Source organism: Sinocyclocheilus grahami, unplaced genomic scaffold (genome assembly GCF_001515645.1).
Source record: "Sinocyclocheilus grahami isolate Dianchi unplaced genomic scaffold, SAMN03320097.WGS_v1.1 scaffold31.1, whole genome shotgun sequence".
Taxonomy (NCBI): domain Eukaryota; kingdom Metazoa; phylum Chordata; class Actinopteri; order Cypriniformes; family Cyprinidae; genus Sinocyclocheilus; species Sinocyclocheilus grahami.
The window spans coordinates 3,422,747-3,447,423 of NW_015505210.1; the positions used below are offsets into that span (position 1 = coordinate 3,422,747).

The 24,677-nt window shown below is 37.4% G+C and overlaps 1 protein-coding gene across 1 annotated transcript; it reads left to right on the top strand.

The window, feature by feature from the left end:
• Positions 1-1,294: 1,294 nt before the first annotated feature.
• LOC107574894 (kit ligand-like) lies at positions 1,295-19,930 on the top strand. The gene is made up of 10 exons (XM_016261318.1): positions 1,295-1,550; positions 13,394-13,501; positions 14,092-14,148; positions 14,239-14,394; positions 15,072-15,282; positions 15,850-15,885; positions 16,503-16,594; positions 16,684-16,796; positions 17,106-17,162; positions 17,287-19,930. The coding sequence occupies exons 1-9, from the start codon at positions 1,536-1,538 to the stop codon at positions 17,134-17,136; spliced, it is 819 nt and encodes a 272-aa protein (XP_016116804.1). The 5' UTR covers positions 1,295-1,535; the 3' UTR covers positions 17,137-17,162; positions 17,287-19,930.
• Positions 19,931-24,677: the final 4,747 nt, after the last annotated feature.

Below are 24,677 nucleotides of genomic sequence, written 5' to 3' on the forward strand. Positions count from 1 at the left end.
AACAGAGTTACATTCTGTAGCAGTACAATCCACACTGAAACTTTTGAATGAATTGTGAGTGGAATATTTTCACACCTCCAAAAACAACTATGGACACTGTGCACCAGATATCAAGCACAGCTAGGGTTTTCTGCTGGCTATTTCAGACTATTGAAGTGCATCAACAGTATATTCAAATGAGTAGCTGCTCACCATATATCCTCTTGAATTTACATTTATTAAGTGAGCTTTACTTTCATATTCAAGAATACAATTAGCACTAAACATTCAGTGTAATTTGTGAAAGCAGTGCTCTCATTGTGTAAGTAGTAGGGCATGATGGGGTAAGATGAGTCATCCAGGAAACTGCACAATTTTTGTCAAGTGATGAAATATCTAAAAAGGAGGCACAATCTGCATGTGAGAGATGCAAATGAAAATGGTGTCAAAGGAAATTTGTTTCATTACAATCAAATATTTTGAATATTGAAGCTTTCCTATCTCCTTAGCTCATATTTTTATTTGAAATGTCCTATAACATAGTACTTGTTTTACCTCCATCCAATTTATCCTAGCCTAGAGAGTAACTTATTAATAAATGGCACAGTTTACCTCAGTCTAGCTAGTTTTAGCCAGAATACTGTGCCACTGCTGTAGATGTCACTGTTTACCTCAGTGTTAGCGCACGGCTGTCACATTCGACCACATATGAAACAGAAAAGTCAAACACGTGGGATTCGAACACATTTGATTTGCATATTCGAATAAACGTGAAGTATGTGCAATATGAAACCACCAAAGAGCCTTCGCGTGAAGATGAGACAGCGGCTGCTGGTTTTCACCAAATTTTCCGTTCGAGAAACTTTGACTGGTCAGCTGCGCTTCATTACTCATGTTTTGATAACAAAATCCAGTTTAGCCAAGCCAAAGCCGTGTTTCGTTCTTCGTCTTAATTAAGACGTCTTAATATATAGTTAGTAACCTACATGAATAAGATGGAGTAAACACACGCGCTCGTGACGAAACGTTTTCCAGACCGATACCAACATTCACTAAGCATTTCTACAACATCTCGTGCCAGAGACATTTTTGTCACTACAAAACATCTAACAAACTATTTGCAGTCACGACACGCCGTAAACAAGCGACTCCATCCTGCGAAAATTAGCAAGAAAACACTGCCATCAAATAAATCTCAGTTGGACGTTTAGATGGTGATTGTGAAATCGACTGAGACCCAGGGCAGCAGACGATCGAGAGAAACTGGGGTGGGCGGGAGTGCGCTGAAGTCACACGATAAAAAGGCTTTGCTCTTGGGAAAAAAACTATTGATTCTTTCCGCAGCCTTCAGTCCTCCATCGTGCGGTATGAAGCGTCTACCTGGATACTTACCATCATTACGCAAATTTCGGTGACTTTCTTTCCCTCCCGACCTGGATTCTACTTTATGATGATTTTGGATATGTACCTTTGGGATGAAGAGAACCCTTTCCCTGCCCGCCGAAGTAAGATAAAATAGGGTTTCGCTGACACTGGAGTTACTCTTCTCGTTCCATATGAAGAAGTCAAACGTAAGTGCACGGCTTTTGCTTTAACGCTGTGTGATTTGCATTAGTTTTTGCTAAGTGCGCTTGCAAAAATACGCTGTCTGCAGAGCGTAACTGGAGGACGTAAATGAACACGATAGCGGGTTTTATATTACAACACATTGAAGCGACAGTCTGAATAGACTTTCTCGCATCGTTGAGCATTTCACTATTTTAAGACATTAAATGCGCACTTAATTAGTAGGTGGTGGTGAGGAAGGACTAGCTACATAATGGTTTATTATTTAAAATGAACTTGACGTTTGTTTCCATCCATGTAACTTCACAGCCATTTTCGACATTTCTACTCAGTTTGAATCTTTTGGCGTTTGAACCAGTAATGGTCAAAAGAAGAGCAACTTGCAACTTCGAAAAAAAAAATTTAAGCTTAAGTGTTCCATTTCAGTGGGTTTAAAATGTTTTACGATGTGGTGAGACACGCATAGGCTAATTCGATCTGATCAAACGGCAAAATCAGCTTTCGTTGTCGTTTAACTAGAGAATATTATGTCTTCGACAATCTGTGGTGTCCTCTCGATGATATATGTGAAATTATATCAAAACCATGATCTATGATCGATAAATATAAAGTCCTCGAAAACGGAGATAAGAGTAAATTAATACTGATAAAACGACACGACCTTTGGACGTTTACGCAGGTGCTTGCGAAAAATCTTCATGCACATACAATTTGTGAGAACTAGATTTTCCTGATACATTACACACTGTCTTGGACATGTTGTAGGCTACAACGGGAAATATGCAAGGGGAAATGGTTTTAATTGACTGTGGGGGGTATTTACTGGAAATGCATCAGGCTTTTCGAACAGGATCAGTAACGCTTCCCTTGCCTTTAAGTGAACTAGGTGAGGTTTTGCGCTCTTTTTAGGTAGGTTACTGTAGATTATGAACATTCACCTGAAAAACATTTGCCATGTTGTAAATATACTCTCATTTCAATAAGACCTAGTCTATATCGATGTTTGAAGTCGTTCACCTTGCACCCTCTTAGCCCTGCTGGGAATTTGCATTACCTCTTGCTGGGAGTAAGCAGTTTCAGGATGAAAATCTGGCATGTGGTGATCACCAAGACCTAGACTTAATTTATTTTTGGTGCATTTTTGCTATTTTATTGATAGACAGTAATAAAGAAACAGAACACAAAGAAGAGAGAGGATGGGAAAACGGCTGAGGCTTGACTTGAACCCTGGTCTCCCATAAGCATGGCACCTCAAACAGACTGCTAGACTGTTGCTTCAATAAAACAATTTAAGTACACATCATTTATGTTTAACTTTGGTGGTTTTAAAACTGCATTGCTTGGCTTTGACACACCTTCCACTGTATTTGAATCTCATTGCTTGTTACCTTGTCTTACTTGTAACCTTACATGAAATAAAGTTAATCATTTGCAAATATAAGCACAGGAAAGCTCGCTCATACTGTACACGTGAAAGATTTGATTTCTGATCAGGATTGAGTCATTTGATTTTTGTGGTTAATCTATTGGTGAGAATTTAATGTATGAGGAAAGTGTTGTGTGAACGCCTTCAATTCAGTGTACAGTATTCTGTGGCTTCAGTTAAGAAACCAAACCTAGTACATGAATAATCATTGAAATAATTGTTCAGCACTTTACCGTCACCGTGACATACACTGAGCCCTTTGCCAAAAACTGAGGCTTAATTATGTGAAACATCTTGCTTGAAAACAAAACACCTTCAACCATATGCCAAGCCCAAAAGCAAAAATAAGTTAGTGACAGTTTGCAGTGTGAATACGAGGAAGTGTTACGCATCGAAAACTAACAATCTTGAAGTAGGTACAACCTTTTTTTGCAGTATTAAATTTCCTCTTCATAGGTAATACTAGATTGCTGTCTAGTGTGTTCTTCACACACGTTCACAAGAAGCGCATAGTTCAACACAGTTCCTTCCTGGAAGATTTCATTGTGCTGTGAAACGTGCAGCTATACTTGCAGTTGACATTCTTGTGTATGGACTGAATTAAATGTGCAGATGTGATTTGCATGTTTAGCCTCTGAAATTAGACATGCATATTAGCACCTCGGCTGTGAAGTCACTACAAATGAAATGAGCTACAGCAACACAGTCGCAAATTATGTTGTATAGACCACAACAGTAATCCTATTCACAATCTTTAAAACTTGTTTTAGTGATAACATAAATCTTTCAAGAGAGCTAGAACAAACTACGAGATTGTGAAGCAATGGCATCTGCTTGTTTTAAGTTGTAAGTAACTTTTTAAATTATGTTATTTCAACTTTTTTTTTTATCACATTTTGGCAAATACCTGAAGTAACACAATTCACAATCCTTAAAGGGATAGTTCACCCAAAAATGAAAATTTTATGTTTATGTGCTTACCCCCAGGACATCCAAGATGTAGGTGACTTTGTTTCTTCAGTAGAACACAAATGAAGATTTTTAGCTCAAATCGTTGCAGTCTGTCTGTCTTATAATGGAAGTGAATGGGAATCACGGCTTTGAGAGTCAAAAAACATACACAAACAAAACCAAATTAAACCCTGTGGCTCGTGACTATACATTGATGTGTAAAGACACGAAACGATCGGTCTGTGCAAGAAACTTAACAGTATTTATATCGTTTTTTTACGAAAACAATTCACTTCCATTATAAGACAGACAGACTGCAACGGTTTGAGTTAAAAATCTTCATTTGTGTTCTACTGAAGAAACAAAGTCACCTACATCTTGGATGCTCTGGGGGTAAGCAGATAAACATAACATTTTCTTTTTTGGGTGAACTATCCCTTTAAGCAATGTCCTGTTACTGTGGAAAAGTCCTAAATACAGAATGTTAGTTAATATGGGATGTTGCAGCATTACATCATTGAAGACAGAGGTAATGTGTTCTGATAAGAAAATAAATGAAAAAGACAGAAAACCCAGATGTATTGCATTATTCACAGAGATTTATGGGTTTGGTTGTCAATCACTTCCCTCATAAAATGGCCATAAATCATGTACCGTTGTCTTTTCTGTTTGACAGTATACATACTTTGTAACTTCAAATCAAATGTGTAGATAACTCTTTAGTGAATAATTATTTTTAATGAAAATAAATAGAAAAAATAATCAACACTTCTGAAAAATATGTGAACCAAAGTCACTAAAAAAGTGAGAAGTCGTTGTAGTAGCAATAAGACACATGAGGGCTTTTTCCTCCCTTACAATGATAAAAATAACTGTAACATATAGAGCCATAACTTAATGTTAAAAAAACTGCACCAACAGCACTATGACAAACAAAATGTTTAATAAAGAATTAATATTTGCTGGATAAATCTGGAGCGTATGGTCAAAGGTAATTAGTAACACCAGATTTTCTGGATTTTACTAGAAATGACTTTGTTACGTAATTAGTCTACGTTTGAGAACGTTTAGGATCTGTAAGTCTGATTTCGTCATATCAGATGATTCACTTGTGGATTTGAGTGTTTTACACCGAGTAAAGCAATAAGCAGAAGTCCACTAGATACTAAATCGATTACACAGTAAACCAAACACACAATGACTGATTGTTTAAGTAAAAGCAAAATTTGGTACATTATAAGTTAATACATAAATATGTGGTTTGAAATAAGTCTAGCAAGCCTTTCCGGAGATAAAATACCAGAAATAGGAATGATGGGTTGAACCATAATTTAAGCGAACATTATCAGCAACATCATTGCACCATTCTATTAAAGGGGTCATATGATGCGATTTCAATTTTTCCTTTCTCTTTGGAGTGTTACAAGCTCTTGGTGCATAAAGAAGATCTGTAAAGTTGCAAAGATTAAAGTCTCAAATCCAAAGAGATATTCTTTATAAAAGTTAAGTCAGCCAAGCCTACCTAAAATGGCTCATTCTAACACGCCCCCACATATCTACATGATTCAAACGCGAGTTTTGAGCAGTGTAGAGTAGCGCTTGTTGTTTGTAATTTCTTCGATGACAAATGCAGACATGGTTTTATGTTTACGCGGCGCCATGCAACGCAACGCAACGCGTAAAAAGACAGTATAAGTCATTATAATCCATAATTATGTCCCCACTGGATGCAACGAATGCCTCGTTTTTAATGGGTTTTCATGTTTCGCTCTGACCTGACAGGGCATCATCACGGTGAGGGGCGTAACATTTCCGTCACACGCTTGAGGTATTTGGCCAATCATAACGCCCTGGATAGCTGACCAATCACAGCACACCATGCTTTTCAGAACGATGAGCTTTGTAAAAATCGACGCATTTCAGAAAGGCGGGGCATAGAGGAGAAACAATAATGTACAGTATGTGGAAAATAATGTGTTTTTTTAACCTTAAACTGCATAAACACATTTCATTACACCAAATACACAAAATAATGTTATTTTAAGCAACATCATATGGCCTTTTTAAGCCTGTTTAACTGTTTACTTTGTTTCCATATCCTTTTAGTCCTTACATGGCATATGACACTCACTTGGCTTTGACACTGCTAAGCCTAGTCCAAATAAAAAGGTTTTCAATAGCAGATGGCCATTCACAATAAAGGGTGAAATGTCATCCGTGTTTGGAAAGAGCTGAATTGTATAATGGACTCTCTAAAGTGAATTGAACCCAATGATAAAAATGAAATCACTGGATCGGCAAATAAATCTGTTGCATTCGTTGGCGCACTCTGTAAATTGAATATGTCAATAAAATTAAACTCCTAACGTATAATATGATCCTCGTTAGTTTTCTATTGTCTCTGTATTATGTGTTCCATATGTCTGTTGTTTTATTGCAGAAAATGTTTTGCCTCTAGTAGCTTTTCAATGTCTGACTTAATTAGCGATTGAAAATGTCATTTTGCGATAATATTGTTGCATTTCTTTTCTCTCAGAAATTACTTTCTCAGTATTCTCCTCAAAGCGTTGGGTGGGTTCCATTAGCATAACTAGCCTACTTTTCTTGGTTAGTTCCCGAACAAGGCCTCTTTCCAGGACAGGCTATTGCCCAGGCTATTGTTATTTTAGCTCCCACCCAGTCATAGACTCTCTTTAAATTAGTTATCAAATAGCCAGATCATATTTCATTGGACTCCTGTGGCCTGTTGCCCTCTATTTAAACGCTCATCAGAGGACATTGCAACGTAATCGATGTTGCACCAGCTAGTATAAATCCGCTACGTATTTTCCTATTGTTTCCTTTGCTTTGAGATGTTTAGCAGCACCCAATGACTTTGACTTTACTGACTAAATCCAATGAAGAATTAATCATTATGAACCACAGAAGTGTAGAGTCATGGCTGCCGAGGAAGAATTTGACATTCTTCTGTCTTGGCAAATTGAGAAAGCATATATATTCTTTGGGACATTTGATAGCATCTTTAACTAATGTTAATTCAGTTAGCCAGAGGTTTGTAAAGTGCACATGAATGGACACGGGCAGACTGAGTGCAATTTGCAGAGGCAATTTGATTTGAGTTGTTTTTGAGTGGATACTGGTCGCTGACTGTTCAACAGAGGCTGAAACGATTATGCTAGTTTTCCGGCAGCTGATGTTTGTCCTCTTGCTACTCTGGCCTGTGTAAGCAGATCACACGGCTTTACAAAGCTGCTTTCTGGACACACATTTGGTCACTTTTTGAGAGGTGGTATTGTTTTTCTCACATGTTCAGAATCTTTTAGCTTTTTCTCTGTAGTACGTTAGCATGAAGTGTTAGCGTTTGTGTCATAGCCAATATGTGGCTAGCTAATATCAATCATTGGGATTCTGACTGTTTTTGAAGTGTTAGACTGATGTGCACCATGAGATATCCAAATATTAACTGTGAAAAGATGAAAAGAAGGAAGATAGATGGTGACTAGACATTTTTTTTGGCACCATGTGCTCTGTTCTCGCTAATAAGATTATATAGTGAATGGTACATTGTTCAGAATGAGCTTGTATGTCCGCCTGGGGAGATGCAAGGTTAATAAATCCTAGCGATCAAAGTGTCTGGTCAGCATGACTCTGGCGATGATCTTATTTTCTAGCTGAGAGAGTTGCTGTTAACATGGTGTTCAAAAGGAATTGTTGAGTTGTCGCTCTCTCTTTTTCTCTCTGTCGGTCAGTCCAGCTCCATAATGAGATTTGTTCTGCTTCACATCTCCTTTGTCTGGCTAAGTGAAAGTGACCTCTCATTTGGTGTGTTGTAGCACGCTAACACTTTCAAGATTTCTTTGTAATTATAATACAGCAATCTGTACAATGTCCTATAAAAGCCTGTTTTTATTGATGAAATTTAAAAGAAAGGTGCAATTGTCAGATATAAAGTCATGTTGCAGGATGTTGGAAGTTCTCAAAGAGTTCTCAAAGTGTGACTTTACATCTTGCAACATGACTCTGAAATTTTTCCTCATAATTGTGAATTTATATCTCCAATGTGACTTTACGATCATGAGAAATGAACAGTTGTGAGATGTAAAGTTGCTGTTATGTGGGAAAAAATCGCAGTTGTGATAAATAGAGGCACATAAAAAAATCACATTTGTGTGAAACAAGGGTGGGTTGCAGGTTGTAATTATGAGGAAAAAATTGTGATATGTAGAGTCACATTGCAGGATATGAATGGATATTGCCGTTATTAGGAAAATAATTGCAATTGTGGTATTGTGAGATATAAAGCACAATGATAAGAAACAAAGTTGCATTTGTGATGTATAGGGTAATAATTACTTTTTAATGAGATATCCAAATATTAACTGTGAAAAGATGAAAAGAAGGAAGATAGATGGTGACTAGACATTTTTTTTGGCACCATGTGCTCTGTTCTCGCTAATAAGATTATATAGTGAATGGTACATTGTTCAGAATGAGCTTGTATGTCCGCCTGGGGAGATGCAAGGTTAATAAATCCTAGCGATCAAAGTGTCTGGTCAGCATGACTCTGGCGATGATCTTATTTTCTAGCTGAGAGAGTTGCTGTTAACATGGTGTTCAAAAGGAATTGTTGAGTTGTCGCTCTCTCTTTTTCTCTCTGTCGGTCAGTCCAGCTCCATAATGAGATTTGTTCTGCTTCACATCTCCTTTGTCTGGCTAAGTGAAAGTGACCTCTCATTTGGTGTGTTGTAGCACGCTAACACTTTCAAGATTTCTTTGTAATTATAATACAGCAATCTGTACAATGTCCTATAAAAGCCTGTTTTTATTGATGAAATTTAAAAGAAAGGTGCAATTGTCAGATATAAAGTCATGTTGCAGGATGTTGGAAGTTGCAATTACGAGAAAGAAAAAAAGAGTTCTCAAAGTGTGACTTTACATCTTGCAACATGACTCTGAAATTTTTCCTCATAATTGTGAATTTATATCTCCAATGTGACTTTACGATCATGAGAAATGAACAGTTGTGAGATGTAAAGTTGCTGTTATGTGGGAAAAAATCGCAGTTGTGATAAATAGAGGCACATAAAAAAATCACAATTGTGTGAAACAAGGGTGGGTTGCAGGTTGTAATTATGAGGAAAAAATTGTGATATGTAGAGTCACATTGCAGGATATGAATGGATATTGCCGTTATTAGGAAAATAATTGCAATTGTGGTATTGTGAGATATAAAGCACAATGATAAGAAACAAAGTTGCATTTGTGATGTATAGGGTAATAATTACTTTTTATTTTGTATTTACTTGATAAAAAGGTATTCATTTTTATATACACAGAGCTATTTTTAATAAATACATGCCCACAGCATTGCATTCTAGCATTGTGTTCACTAATATGTATATACGCTACAATTTGCCACGTATTGTACATATTGCTGGAGACAGCATTTAGGACATGCCTACACCTTCACACACACCTATAATGCCTTAAAGCATTCACCCAAAAATTAAAATTCTGTCATTAATTACTCACCCTCATGTCGTTTCAAACCCGTAAGACCTTCATTCATCTTCGGAACACAAATTAAGATATTTTTGATGGAATCTGAGAGCTGTCTGATCCTGCATAGACAGCAACACAACTGAAATTTTCCCAAGTCCAGAGACGTAGCAAGGAAATCTGTAAAATTATCCATGTGACATCAGGGGTTCATCCGCAGTGATACGAAGCTACGAGAATACTTTTTGTGTGCGAAAGAAAAAAAAAAAACTTTATTCAACGATTTGTCTCCTCCGCATCACCCTGGTGCCATTTTGGAGAATATTCACTGAACGCAATCAACGTATGCTGTTCTGTGTCAGCTGCGTCACACGGATACGCTGTTTCCATTCAAATCAAATCACAACAACATAGGAAACAGATCCGGCGTGTCGCAGCTGACACAGAACAGCATACGCTGTTTACATCCAGCGGATATTCTCCAAAATGGCACCAGGGTGATGTGGAGTAGACAAATTGTTGAATAAAGTCGTTATTTTTTTTTCTTTTGCGCACAAAATGTATTCTCGTAGCTTCGTATAATTGCGGTTGTCGGTTGAACCACTGATGTCACATTGATTATTTTACAGATCTCCTTGCTACATTTTTTGGGAACTTGGGAACATTTCAGTTGCGTTGCTGTCTATGCAGGGTCAGACAGCTCTCAGATTCCATCAAAAATATCTTAATTTGTGTTCCGAAGATGAACAAAGGTCTTACGGGTTTGAAACGACATGAGGGTGAGTAATTAATGACAGAATTTTCATTTTTGGGTGAACTATCCCTTTAAATGCTGCCTACATAGGCAGCTCATGCCAGTGGTTTGGGAGTAACTTGTTGATCAGTTCAGTGGTTGGCTTCGCTTACACTATTGATTTATGGAGGTCAGTGCTGAATATGATCACAAGTGAGTTTGAATTGTTCACGTTTAAATCGGAAACAGACAAACGTTTGTTGTTGTTTCCAAAGTACTTGCTGAGTCGTAGTTCTTGGCTATGAAGGCACTTTAAAGTTTTGGAGGAAGTCAAATTATGAATAATATAACCAATAAAACATCTGGGCTTCCATGTGTTGTTTCATTCATCAAATTTCAACAAATCCTCATCTGGTTCACAACAGGCAATAGCTCTCTACAGTCACTGGTGATGCTGTCTGAAATACTCGCAATAGATTAACTGCTTGTTTGAGTGCAGAATAAATTCCAGATACCATCATGTGTACTAGCATTGTTTACTTTGAATTACATATTGCAGTCCATTAATTCAAAGCAGTTCCTAAGCATTTACATGTGGCCAGTCTTATTTATTGTTTTGATGCAAATATACATGTCCTGTTTAACCAAGAAGAATGTTTTTAGATGAGCTGGTTGGAAAATATGCATTTTGGAAACTCTTGTGATGGGGAAATCAAAACTATTGCATCATTTATTATATATTATAAATTTGTAGATTCGCTTTAAAAAGCTAATGACCTGCATAGCAGTATGAATTGTGTCAATTTAACAGGTCTTTGACTCACTATCGATGATGAAACAAGCTTCTTCCTTATGGCTTTACTTTTCATATCAGCAGCCGAGACGTTCCAGCACATGGTCTTCAAAAAAACTGGTAGCATGGAATCAAAGATGGTTCATGAGTTGACTATTACAATTTTAGTAAGGCAGACTAGTTTATCTAGATTTTCCTATATTTAATTTTTAGTTTAGTGGAGGTGCTTTAAATGGCATGCTGTGCATTAACTTTATACTGTTCTTATTCAGTCTGTAAATGCATCACCTTAGAAGCACTACTGCTCCAACTATATTCAGGTGAAATATGTTTGGTATTTGTATTGAGCTGTGTCTCAATGTTTTCTTGAATGTCCTGTCACTAGCTTTGCATTTTAAAATTTTATGTCAAGCTAAAAACAGTTAATTGGGGTTTGCAACATATTTTAATTAAGGTGACATTCTGATTAATGAGTGAATCAGCATATCCAATAATGAGAAAAATGTAGTGGGCCATTTTATTTGATTTGATTTTGCTTTATTTTGAATAATGCAAAATGTACATGTAGTACCATGGAACTAAAAGCTAGTTTGTTAAAGCAATAACTAAACAGAATGCTAGTTTGCTAAAACGACAATTAAATTGAATTTTAGCATACTAAAACAATGGGTGCATCTCAGTCAGCTCCCAAGCTTGTAAATCAGTATATCATGTACACAAATACAGTCACTGTTAAGTACCCTGACTCACTGCACATTGGGACAGTGATTTCTCAAATTGCGGCGACATGACTGCGTACAACGTCAACGGACAACATTGTAGAACCTCACCGCTGGTATTAAGCAACAACAGGCTGAAACAATCTCTTTTTGATATTATTTATTATTCTCACATTGCTCTGTTACATGTTCTTACAACATATTTCAGCCGAATATTAATTATAAATGTTAACTAGATGTGTTCACTACCTGTCTAGCGAAGTGTGTTTATGCTGAAATATACCAAAAAAAACGGTTTGCCCTTTCAAATCTTCATGTGTCATTATATATATATCGAGTTGGCTCTTGTGGTTTATGTTTTGTGCTTCAGAAATGTGACATAATTTCCAGTAAGGGAGCATAGTGAGCATCGATGCTCCCTAGTTTTTGTGGTGCATTGTGGGATTTTTCAGGGAGCGAATGTTCCAGTGCGCTCGAAGATTTCGCAATTGAGACAGCCCTTAAAATGGCCGACTCCCTGATCAGTGCCCTGACTACTGAACTAGGGAGTTGATTGAGACGCACCCAATGGCTTAATAGAATGCTAGTTGCTAAAACAGCGGGTAAATAGAATACTGGTTTGCTAAAACATAACCTAATGAAATGCTAGTTTGCTAAAATAACAGCTAAATAGAATGTTAAATTGATGCTAAAACAACAGCTAAAAAGAATGCTAGTTTGCTAAAAGACTAAATAAAGTGCTAATATACTAAAACAACAGCTACATAGAATGTTAGTTTGCTAAAACAAACGACGTATGCAGCCTTCGAATGCGACCTCTAGAGGGCGCAGCCTTCGAAATGAGACAAAGCTTGTAAGTTTGCTAAAACATCAGCTAAATAGAATGCTAGCATTCTAAAACAACAGCTAAATAGAATAGTTTGCTAAAAGTAAACAATGGGCAACATTATCCAATAGCCAGCACAGTCTTAGTGACGTCAGCAGTCATTTTATAAGAAAATGTTTACATTTCGATGTAAAATTGAACTTTGGAATAGCATACACTGATGAATCATTTACAGTAAGACCAGAAACAAACATCAAAAAAGTTTTGGTTCGTGCTGACTTTAAAAACGAGACCCCTGTTTTGTGCTGTTGCTGTTTTTGAAGTAAATGCCTCCCGAGAAACGCATCCAGTTGATCCCAAAACCAGACAGATTTTTGAAAATATGTAATTGCAGAGCATCAATTTTGTAATTGTGCAATTACACACTCTGAGCATCTCGCAGCTAAACAGCCTGTCCTCAGATGAGTCTGCTCTTCACCTCTGCTCCGCTCCCCCTCTCCGAGCAAAGCTGAAGCTCTTTCAATCGCTAGCCCGTTTCTCCCGACAAGGCTCATGCATTGTTTGTCTGGGATCACCCTTGTAATCAGGGTTAAGAGCAAATCTGCCTCATGTTATGCAACAAGCTCAAATCGCAGGTCTGGGAAGAGGGGAGCAAAAGCTTTAAGCTTTAAGCCACCATGGGACAACAAGCTTTATAGCAACGGATGGGAATTTGCTAGACAAAAACGCTCCTTTATTCTATCAAAACTAACCCGGTTGTTCTCAAAATAGCAGTGAAAACAATTTCCGTTTTGCTTAATACTCCTCTAAGCAATGAGATTTGAACACAATCCAGATCTGTATAATTAAAAGATTTTCGATATGATAATTCAGACTGATCTTTTTACCTCTTGTTTTTCAGATTTGGATATGCACCTGTGTCCATTTATTGCTGTACATGACTGTTGCTGCCTATTCCAGTGAAATAGGAAATCCCATTACAGATGACATCAAGAAGATTTCTTTGTTGGTAAGAGCTTGGACATTCTTATCTCTCCGCTGCCGGGGCTTTTTTTCCATGCGTATTTTGTGAAAGACAACAGCGAAGGCTGATTTATCGATGCTCTGGGGGAGAGAGCTGAAATGTATTTCATGTGTTTTGGAATGAAAGCCCCAGACATGTGGTTCAGAGTATGATAATAGAGTCGTATGCATAAATCAAATGCTTCTCTGCAGACAGTCTTTTTAGTATCATCAAATATCATCAGCCTGAAAGGATTATTGAGTTTATCGCTTTATTGGAACATATGAGTTGTGTTATGGCATTTGCTTTACTTTAGCAAAATATTTATGAAGTATGATGCCAAATCACTGTGCGTGCCATATGCTGAAAGGTTGATAACCAATGATTAAAATGTTTGGAAGTAGATATGTAACATATGTTTGTGGCTTCCATAACTATACCTTAGCCAAGGTTATAAAGCAAATTAGAGTAATTCCATGTTTACATTGTGGTTACTTACTAGTAAATTTTCATTTTTGCATCTTTATTGATGATGAAATGACCATGTGCATTGTAGTTTTTGGCACTCAGAACCGGCTTTCTTTCTCTCCTATTAGAAACAGAATATTCCAAAAGACTACAAGATTACATTACGTTATATACCTAAAGAAGTGGTGAGTTGTTATTCAGTTTTTATTGAATCGTTCATGGCAATAAAAGCAAACACAGTGATAATCTAGTAATATCTTTTATTTTTCTTCAAGAGTGGTATGTGCTGGGTGAAGCTAAATGTATTTCACTTGGAGGTGAGCTTAAAAGGCCTGGCGCAGAAGTTTGGGAACATATCCTCCAATAAAGATAATATAGGCACTTTGGTCCAAATACTGCAAGAGATGCGGTATCACATTGGACATGGCTTGGTAAGTTACCTCAACCAAGTGATCACAATAACAACTGTATTTCATGCAGAAATCTTGAAATATCTAGTATGTTTTGTTACAAAATTTTTAGTCAGCTATAAAAATTAATTCTATGAATATCGAGTGAGAAACTTTTGTAAAACGATTTGGAAATAAACAGTACAATCTGCAATGTTCCCTAATTTCTTTTTTTTAAATAGTTTAAAATAAATACAAATATTTATTGATTTATTTAGAAGTAAAACATTGTAACCAATGAACAAGAAACTAACTATTCATCTTGTAAAGCAGTGCACAATCTGGTATGTTTTATTAAGGTTTTATTAATTTCTTTTTCAATTATAGTTGTAAATAATTTCTATAAAATGAATATTTATTATTAAAATCTCTCTATATATATATATATCTTTTATTTTTAATTTTTACTTAAATTTATATTTTTATTTAAAACTATTTTTAAAACTATTTATTTGTATTAGTTTTAAGTAACATCGCAATCAGTGAGCAAGGTTTATAAAACTATTATTAATTTTGAATAATTAATTTTTTCTATTTATTCATATTTCTATTCAAAACTGTTTTTTAAAAAAATATTCATTTTTTAAATTATTTTTAAGTAAAGCATTGCAACAAATGATCCACTTGTAAATCGAAACCATTTTTTTCTGATTCATCAGGAGGATTCAATGCTAGAATTCGATTGTCACTACGTAAATGAGATGTGGCTTACGGCAAAGTATTTTGAATTTGTGGAGGACTTTTTCAACACTGCCAATTTGTCAAGGGATATTGAGGATTGTGAGCCCCCACCATGTCCCACATCCACAAAAACAACAGTAACGACAACTACAACAGCGTCGACAACGTCAGCGCAACATAGTACAAATGGTGAGGCGCATGTCATAACCAGTCTAAAAGGCCTTGCGAAGGCATGGTGTTGTCTGTGTCGTTTTTAATGAAGCTATTGAGAAACCACAGAATGTAGTTTGTGGAAGGCCACCCATTTGCAGCTGAGGTTTTAGATGTTAACACCTGCTTTTAAATCACATCTCTTGTGGCAGCTTTGGTTGCAATTTTGCACATGTTGTGTGTGTGTGTGGGTGGATGTGTGTGTTCCACGTCTTTTCATACGAAGCCACTGGACAAAACAAGAGAAGCAACATGTTTTTGTCAGCAGTATTATGACAGAGTCTCAGCTGAGTTTCAAAACCAAGAGATGCTCCCTAGTGAACGGCATGAATGGGTGAACAGAATCGAAGTCCAATTGTCACCATGTTGATTACAGAGCAATCTTCAGATCTTCCCAAGCGCAAGCTCTTTCTTTCTAAAAGCGGACAGATCAGATCTTTCATGGGGCGGAGAGAAAAGGAGATTGTTTCTGACTTTTTAAGCATCTAACAATGAACGGTTTCTATCTGAGACTTTTAATGCTTCTCTGTTTCTGGCTTTCTCTAGAGAAACGTAACGGTTTGCCTGATGACCCCGAAAAAGGTGAGTTATCACATAAATGTCTTCAGTCATCACTATTGTATGCATCCAAGGGATAGTTGATCCAAAAATGAAAAAGAAAAAAAATAATTTACCTACCCTCATGTTGTTCCAAACATGCACGGCACAAGAAGAAATACTGCTGTTTTTGTCAGCTAGCCAAAACAAAAAAAAACAACAAGAAATGACATGATGTTGAATAAATGTTGAAAGAAATTGTATTATTTTATTTTATCCTTTAACATTTATTTGAAGATGACTATCCAGCTATCCATAGAGGAAACAAGAAATGACTTGAGGGCGAGTAAATGATTTATTTAATTTCATTTCATTTTATTTAGGGTAATCTATTCCTCTACCAATTATTTGCGGAACACTGTCCAATGACATTAGGTTGACAGAATTTTTATTTTATTTTTTATTGTAGTTTTTGATTTATTTTGAGTGATCTATCTCTTTAACATTTATTTCAAGAGAACTATCCAGTTATGCAGGTCAGATGTTGAATTTAGTTCTCAACAGATATACCCTGATATATCTATAAGGTTTATCTTGCTATCTGTCACAGTTCAACAAGAGCATCTTTGCAAACTGATGAAACCAGTCTTATTTTTCTGTAGGGGCATTCCTTCCGAAAGTTGTGCAGAGCAGTCTTATGTCGCTCCTAGTCATCCCGTTCATCGCCGTGGTGGTGTTTCTGATGATCTGGAAGGTACGTGTGGTGGTGTGCCCTGCTGAGCCTTCAACATCACAGCCTTTTCACTTTAAATCCTGATTTTTCTTTGTTCTTTTGTAATGCAGATTAAATCTAGAAGAAACGCCCCTCAAACTGAACGAAGTCCGGAAGAAGGTCCCGCCCTTTTCTCAGGAGAGGAAGCCAATATACCCCCATTAGATGTGGAGATATCTGAAAAGTAATGTCTGCAACAGTCAAACACTTACATTGAGCCCCAAAATTTGTGAAAACTTAAGCTAAACTTCAAATTGGTTGTTGCATAGGAAATTAAATACATTATTAAATAAATCATATTTATTCTTTAATCAATATTTTTTGTTTTATAATATGAAACCTAACAAATCATTTTGCATTATTATTATTATTATTATTTTTATTTTTTTATTTTTTGCTTAAGTGTCCAAACATTTTTAGGTCTATTTTTGTCCTGCCTATTCAGATGTTTCAACACACCAATTAACACCAACTTCCTGTTTTCCTTTTCCAGAAACAGATTAAATATTATCATGTCAGTGTAAATCCAGCCCCAGCTTAACCAGCGCAGGTAAATAATGTTCTTGTAATAAATAACGTATTAACTTAACCTGCTTTACCACATACTGTTATCGATGAATAAAGTTTCACAGAGGCCGCAGCCATAATTTTGTTTCTCATTAACAACATTTCAGTCACTCCTTCAGACGGCACAATGGACAGGAACAAACAAGCACCACCTCCGAAAGATTCTCTTACTGAACTTCTAGTTGTGAAGGACGCATACTGGCCTGAAACGCAACAAACTGCTCTTTGAGAACTGATGCCCTCTCTTATCAACTACTGCTGAGCCCTTTGGGGTAGATAAGGTTGCTCCTTCTGAGAGTCACTCTTCATGCTCTTCAAAGCTTCCTTCTCCTCTTGGAGACCGCAAGGAGACAGAACGAAAGCAACACGGCATTGGATTCAACCGGAGATGTCAAATAGCCAAGCGCATTTTTTCGAGCGGAGGAGCCACAGTTCAGAAGGAGGGCAGCCATATTGTTGCTTGAGAGCAGATGGATATCTAAAAGGAGTTAAGCAGAATTGACTACCTCCAGCTGCACTGGTCCATCTCCTTCTTTCTTTCTTCGTCCTTGTTCTCTCTCTTTCTTTTGGTCTGGGTGTCCAGATAGACGCCTTCTCAGTTTTTTGAGTGCTTGAATCAGTAAAGTCATTGTCAGATTGTATCATCTGATTTGTGAATCGTTTTTTGTTGTCACTATAGACTGGTGGTGTGGACTTAATTTATTTATTACTGAATATGACATGACACCTGCATGGCAACAAATATCGATTGAGATGACGAATACACGATCGTCTCAACCTTAAAACATATCCCGCAATCCTTAAACTCTTATGTATTTCCGTACGTTCATACTAGCCGCTACCTTGTAAGAACCAATATAGCTTCTCAGCTGCTAGATGCAGTTACGTGAATCTTGTTTTTAATGCTGTTTATCAAATATTAAAGTCTTTTCAGTACATCCGCGATTAATGTAGTTAGTTTCACATTATGGCTTTTTATAAAGTCTGTTTCAGTGTTTTTAAAGTCCTTTAGTCAAAGAAAATTCCTGGTGGCTGCTAATTTTATAGACGACTCCGCTTTTGTCAATGGTCGTGAGAGTTTTATAGTTTGTAGATTTTAATTAAGAATTAAAATCGGATTTTTCTGCCGTACTAGAGTGAGATGCATCTGTCAGACTTAAAATATGGGTCAAAATGAACTCGACTAGTATTACATAAAAAACAAACCGGTACACCTCTCACTACGAAAAGCGACTTGTTTGAATACAGAAATTCAGTGGTCCTTTGACGCCGTCGGAAGATCTCGCTAGCAGTACAAAGTAACCGTAATATAAAACCTACATGTATGCTTCTACTTGTATTTTTGTGCCTTTTAATAGCATGGATCTCCCTGTAAAGATTATTTTTGGATAACCAGCCATATATTTATTACAGAAAAAATATATATATAATAATGATATTGCACTAGTTATATTCAAGAAAATTCCTCTAGGACATTTCAGTTGACTTTCCAAGAAAAGCATAACACGATCAGGTTTCGACTTCGGTCTCCTGCTGAGTACGAATCAATTTATGCATGTTCACATCTGACGTCTTACATGGTTTGCGCTTACATTTCTGTACATACTGATTTATGATAGCTACGACTCATATAGATAAGTGCTAATGATTTTGAGACAAAACTCAGAGGTTTTCAGATTTGATTTGTACCCTGCTTTCTCTAACTGGTTGTAATGATCTATATCCTGTGTTGTGGGGAATAACCTGTTGTCTGCCCAGTCTTCGTTTCTTAATTAGAGCACATCAGTTTTTTTTTTTTAGATACAGTATGTAATGTGAAGTTGACATTTGGTGAGTACTATCTTGTCCTGGTTAAGGTGGATGTTTACAAAAACTTGTATTAACATTGGCAGCAATGGAAATGTCTCTCATTGTAGTGTTCCACCGATTTTTATGCAGTTAGTCCGACAATCTGAGTCATTCTGAAGCTCTCGGTGGGGCATATCAGAGTAAGTATTTGCTTTTTCCATTACAGATCTCCTGTAATCCGCTCCAGACCATTTCAGTGTAGTTCAGGGCAGCGCTGGCAATGTTACAACATGAGGTCACAGATGATAAACATGCAAAATTTATTTTTACACTCGAATTGATTCAGGAACCTCAGTGAACTGGAGAAGTTCTCAGTCTGTCTTGATGAAGCTTCCTTTGGCGTCTTTGTTGGTGCTCTAATAAGGTTCCATGTAAAGAGTCAATAAGTAATTGTGACAAATAAGCTGCACCATAGAAATCTTCATAAGTGGAACATTCCTACATGTTGTATGAGTTTTGTGTGTGAAAACTGTGAAGTGAGCTAAGACCCCCCCAAAATACAAACCACAGACCACATGAGCCAGCCAGTGAAATTCCCACCACTGCCCTGAAACTACTGGGAAGGCACTGTTGCTCTGTTTTGTGATGCTGAGATGAGAGGGACGTACAAGGGAACCATACCAGGATTTTTCAGATTTGGCACATCCCAATTGCCGCAATTGGATCCTGCATCATATTTGTAAGACTGCAGAACACAGCTAGTCAGGAAGCCAGTCAGGGTGCCAAAAGTAAACAAGGAACTGTGCCCCAGTCATTGACTGGGTGACAGTCTACTGTATTCTGTATTTTATAAGAATATATGCAAATATATGTATGAGATGTGAATAAAGTACATGTATCCACCATCTCTGAGGCTTGGGTGGGCTTCTCATTACGACTAATAAAACCATGATAGTGACAGTTGAGCTGTCTGGGTTTGATTTTACTTTGTTTTTTTTCTTTCGACTTCCTTTTAAAATGTACTGATGCATTTAAAAGGACAGTTCACTCATCACCCTCATCCAAACCCAAATGACTTTCTTTTTGCAGAAGGAAGTATTGACTGAATGCCTTTGACATCCATTATAGTTCATGAAAGCTCATGAGAGAAGTAGCGAGTCATTCGAGACAGACTTTTGAGTTTTTTCAGTGAATCGGTTCATTCTGAATCCTGAAAGATTCATTCTGAAGCAGTCGAGTTCAGCTCACTCAATCTGATCCGGTTGCAATGTTTTACAAGTCACACGAGACTGTGAGTGAATAAAGACTAAAACTTTCTCACACGAAAATATTGTATGACTTCAAAAGACTTGAAATATAGATACTGATTCATATAGACCACATTTATGATGCTTTGATTGCTCCACAATATCAAATTCACTTTTATTATACTGAAGAAAGTGACCAGGATATTGTTCAAAAATCCCCTTTTTGTGTCTCACAAAAGACAAGAAATAAAAACGAGGGTTTGCAACAACATGAGGGTGAGGAAATAATAAGAATGTACATTTTTTTTTTTTTTGGGAATTGTTCCTTTGTGTGAAGTTGTTTGTTGTTATTTGATGGGTTCAAACAGCTTTTCTTTCCATTTACTAGGAAACAGCATGCCACAATCACAGGTACTGAGTAGGCTGGTTAAGGGTTCAAATTTCATTTCATGAAACCATTATCTTTCCTGTTAAATGAAACCGTACAATTGGAATGTAATTATTGTGAGGCTTTTTACAAAAGCTATTACCAGGAATATCCATAATGTCAAAATTTTAACACAGCATTTAGTACTTCAGTATTCTGTGTTTCATTTAAATGTCCAGTATGATCAAGCTCCACAGGAAAATGTGAAAAACACAAAAACTGAAAAATTACCTAAAGAACATATTCAAAAACACAACTGGTGTCATATGAATGTTCTTAAAAGGATAGTTCATCCAGAAATGAAAGTTCTGTCATCATTTACTCATGTCAATGGAAACCCGATTTTGTTTTGGATCCCACTGAATTTCTGTATGGACAAAAACAGTGGACACACTGGTTAAGAATGACATAAGGGTGAATATAAATATTTAGGCAAACTATCCCTTTAAGTGTTTTTACTTGTGTAGCATTTTAACGCCCCAGTTGACCCTTCGCAAAGACCCACCCCCCTTAGTTACTGTTGCTATGTCCGACAAGCCATGGTGCTCTCACGCCACACATCATGTTCTCACGCAGTGAAAAATACATTGTAGAGAAAAGTGGACACTGACAACACGCCAACAGACAAGACAGAGTAAGTTACTTTTGGTATGAAACAAAGTCTCAGCTCTCAAATGTTGTCATTTTGAAAGAAATTCAAACAATAAATACTGTTTTGTGGCTCTTTAATGTGTCGAGACAGATCGCTGTAGCGCCTCAGTTTAAGGCAAGCAGCACATGAACCGAACATCTCTTCCTCTTTACTAGTTATATAGCATGAAATAAATACGAATGAACATCAGAAGGTATCTTGTTTCAACAGCGGAAAGACATCAATTCACACCATTTCTCAGGTTCAAGTCCACGACGTTAATCTACTCTTCTGTCTGGTTTGTTTGTCAGACAAAATGGCAGATTCAGCATTATGATTGGTCAGACTGCCGGTCAATCAAACTCCTTGTGAAGGGTCAATTGGTTAGAGTCTGTTTATGGACCCAAATGCAAGCCTGTGGAGTGAAAATGCACTACACTATACCATCAGGGAGTTGTAAAAGTTAGGCCCAACTCTGAGCTAACAAGAAGGGCGAGGCATTTTAGCTGTTTTACCATCAGCCATCTCACTTGCTATGGTGTAGCCTATTTGGTGGTGGTGCCTAATGTAAACCTGCTGTGCATAAATTCTCCAGGCCATTTAAACACCCCTGTAGGGTAATACTTTCTTGTTAACTCAATAATATTGCTCACTAAAAAATAATTACAGAAGAAAAAAGCATTGTTAAGCATAATGGCGGTTTAAGGGTTTAGTTAGAAGTAGCGTCAAAACTAGTAATATGATCTTGTTTATTTGTGAAAGTTAAGGATATATGGACAGCCATTTCTCCCTGCCGTGCTTGTGTGGGCAGCAGTCTCCCGCTGCGCAAATATGCAGGCACTTCATAGTGCTACAATAAACTCTGCCGTCTCTTGAATCTTGAACCCAGACTGCAGAATGCATAATAAAGATAAAAATGGAAGCGTTTTTGCATAACAGTCTACGGCTCGGTCACCTCTGCCCTTCTTGGCGGCCCCCTCACATCGCATTAGCGCCGTTTGTGTGGGTTGGTACGCTGGTTGAGAGCCCAGGCAGATGACACTATAAGCCTGTCCCCCTGAATGCCAGCCTCTCCTGTGACAGTACGTACATTAACAACAACAAAAAAGGGCTTTTGAATGTGTGACAAAGGTCTTTATGAATTTAAATTGTGTGTTTTTTCTCGGCGGTGGGAATCGGCACAGGACCTTAGTCACAGGTCATGTGGTTTAGGGTTACTAAAAGCCTCTACGAATAGAGTTGTGTTGCGCGCTTTTTGCCCTTTTACAAAGCCCTTTCTGCAGCCGCGAGAGAAAGCGCTCGCCCCCAGGTGGGGAGAGGAGACGGACGAGTCGGGTCCCTGGAGGCCGTAACCAGAGGCTTATCAGAGCCCGACGCTGTTCTGTAATACTCCTGTGAAAGGCCTTCTCCACCGCCTCCCAATAGCCGCGTCTCTGGCCAGGAGGCTGTAATGGAGATCTCCGTGGCCCCTCAAGCAACGGAGGAGCAAAAAAGGGGGGATCTGTCTCAGGAGGAGGCGTCCCGCTCCAAAGCAGAGATGGGACGGAGGGAGAGATGACACTGCCGCGTAGGCGTGACAGAAGAGAGGAGAGGTCTAATGAGTCAGAGGGAAAAGGCTCGGGTTCTCCTCAGGGGTCCCCTGCCGCGAAGCGTCACCTCACGGGGCGCAGGTGGACACGCCCGGCATTCGAACGCCACCGCGTTTCTCATGGGCTCCCCGAGGAGCGATGGTGTCGTGGCTCAAAAGGATTGGATAAAGACCGGTAAGATTTACACCAGTTCAATGACATTCAGATTAAAAACGACGATTCAGCCGAGATGAGTATGCCTACCTGAGATTTGACTAAGGCAAATGCACAGTCTGATAAAGATAAATGCCGTAACTATGACTATGAGTCATGTTGCGATGATCAGTGGCTCGCTTCTTGGCTGCTATGCTGACTGCAATCCAAAAGGTTGTTTTGCCAGTAATTTTGCCAGCTGATACAACTGGCGTCGTGCCATGGTGGCCTGAAAGGCTTCCCAAGAAGAAGTTCAAGCAAAATAGAGCGCCTAAAAGGGTGATGAAGCTGATTTCAGGGCAGGCCAGGACACAGAAGCTCTGAATAACTGAATCTTTTGTGTTTAGCAGTCACTTTTAAAAAGTATGCAGGAAAAATAGATCATGCAATTCAAAATTCAATTAAATTATCTGTGTAACTTGGAAAATGTAAAATGCATTCGGTTCCTCAAATATCAGCCACCTCGCTGAGATTTTTTTATTTATTTCAAAATTCATTAACCCCAAGCATTTTGATTCTCAGGAGGATAAAGGGTGTGTAAATAGAGTTGTTTTCTTTTATCAAAATGAGAACTGTTGTGTGTTCATATTGTTTGCTGCTGTTTGAAATGCGGATTCTTTTCACACCATTCCATTGAATCATTTCAAAAGAGTAACTTGATAACCTTGAGGGTTTGGCTGCATGTCTAAAGCATATTCTCGTATACAAAGACATCTTTCCCTGGAGATTTTCAGAAATTACTTAAAAGACATCCATTTAATACATATATGATGTCACGTGGGATACAGCAAGTGCAATGTTTTAATTAAACAATAGGGACCAAATTATCTTCATAGCAGATTTATCTTGATATATCAACTTATGGCTGATTTTTTAAAAATATATCATATGCATAAATATTCATATTAGACTCTTAAACCAAAACAACAAATACATTTAAATATCATCTGAAACAATTGTAATAGTTAACCATTTATGCATAATATCTGTTGATATTTGAATCATCAATGATCTATGATGCACCTAATCATACATTTTGCAATAAATTATATATAAATATGTTATATAAAATTATATATATATATATCATTTTAGAATTTAGGATTCATTTAATAATAAAACATGAGAAACTTGAAATACGATAGTAACTGGTTATGATTGGCTGAGCGCCAAAGCGAGTAAACGGACTTGGTGTGAGCGTGTTTTATGCAAATTACTAGCGGTTATTAAACATCCGGATTCAACGATTTTACAACGAAGGCAAGAACATATTTACCCACCTGTTGAAAACTGCGTGAGAACTTTTCGACACACAAAGCAGACACTACCATAGAGCACATATGAATTACGTTTGAAACGTAACGTCTCACATGTGCTGCATCCCTAATTTCCCGCATCCGTCCTCAGAAATCATTTCTTCAATACCTAAGGTTACCCAGTATTTCCTCTGACGGAACAATTATTTATCATTATTAACAGGTCTTATATGTATCCTGTTAACTTCAACATAACTGCTGTTAATTCTCAAGGGTTAACGTTAGCACATACGTTAGGCCTACTTAAAATACAGTACCGCCAAAATACAGTACTTAGAATTTTATAGTGTGTCCACAGTCAGTGTGAC

What these genes read in the sequence shown, in the direction of transcription:
- LOC107574894 (XM_016261318.1), top strand. An exon ending in GCCTGATGACCCCGAAAAAG is followed by an intron (nt 15,886 to 16,502) that starts GTGAGTTATCAC and finishes ATTTTTCTGTAG; the next exon opens with GGGCATTCCTTCCGAAAGTT. An exon ending in TGTTTCTGATGATCTGGAAG is followed by an intron (nt 16,595 to 16,683) that starts GTACGTGTGGTG and finishes TTTGTAATGCAG; the next exon opens with ATTAAATCTAGAAGAAACGC.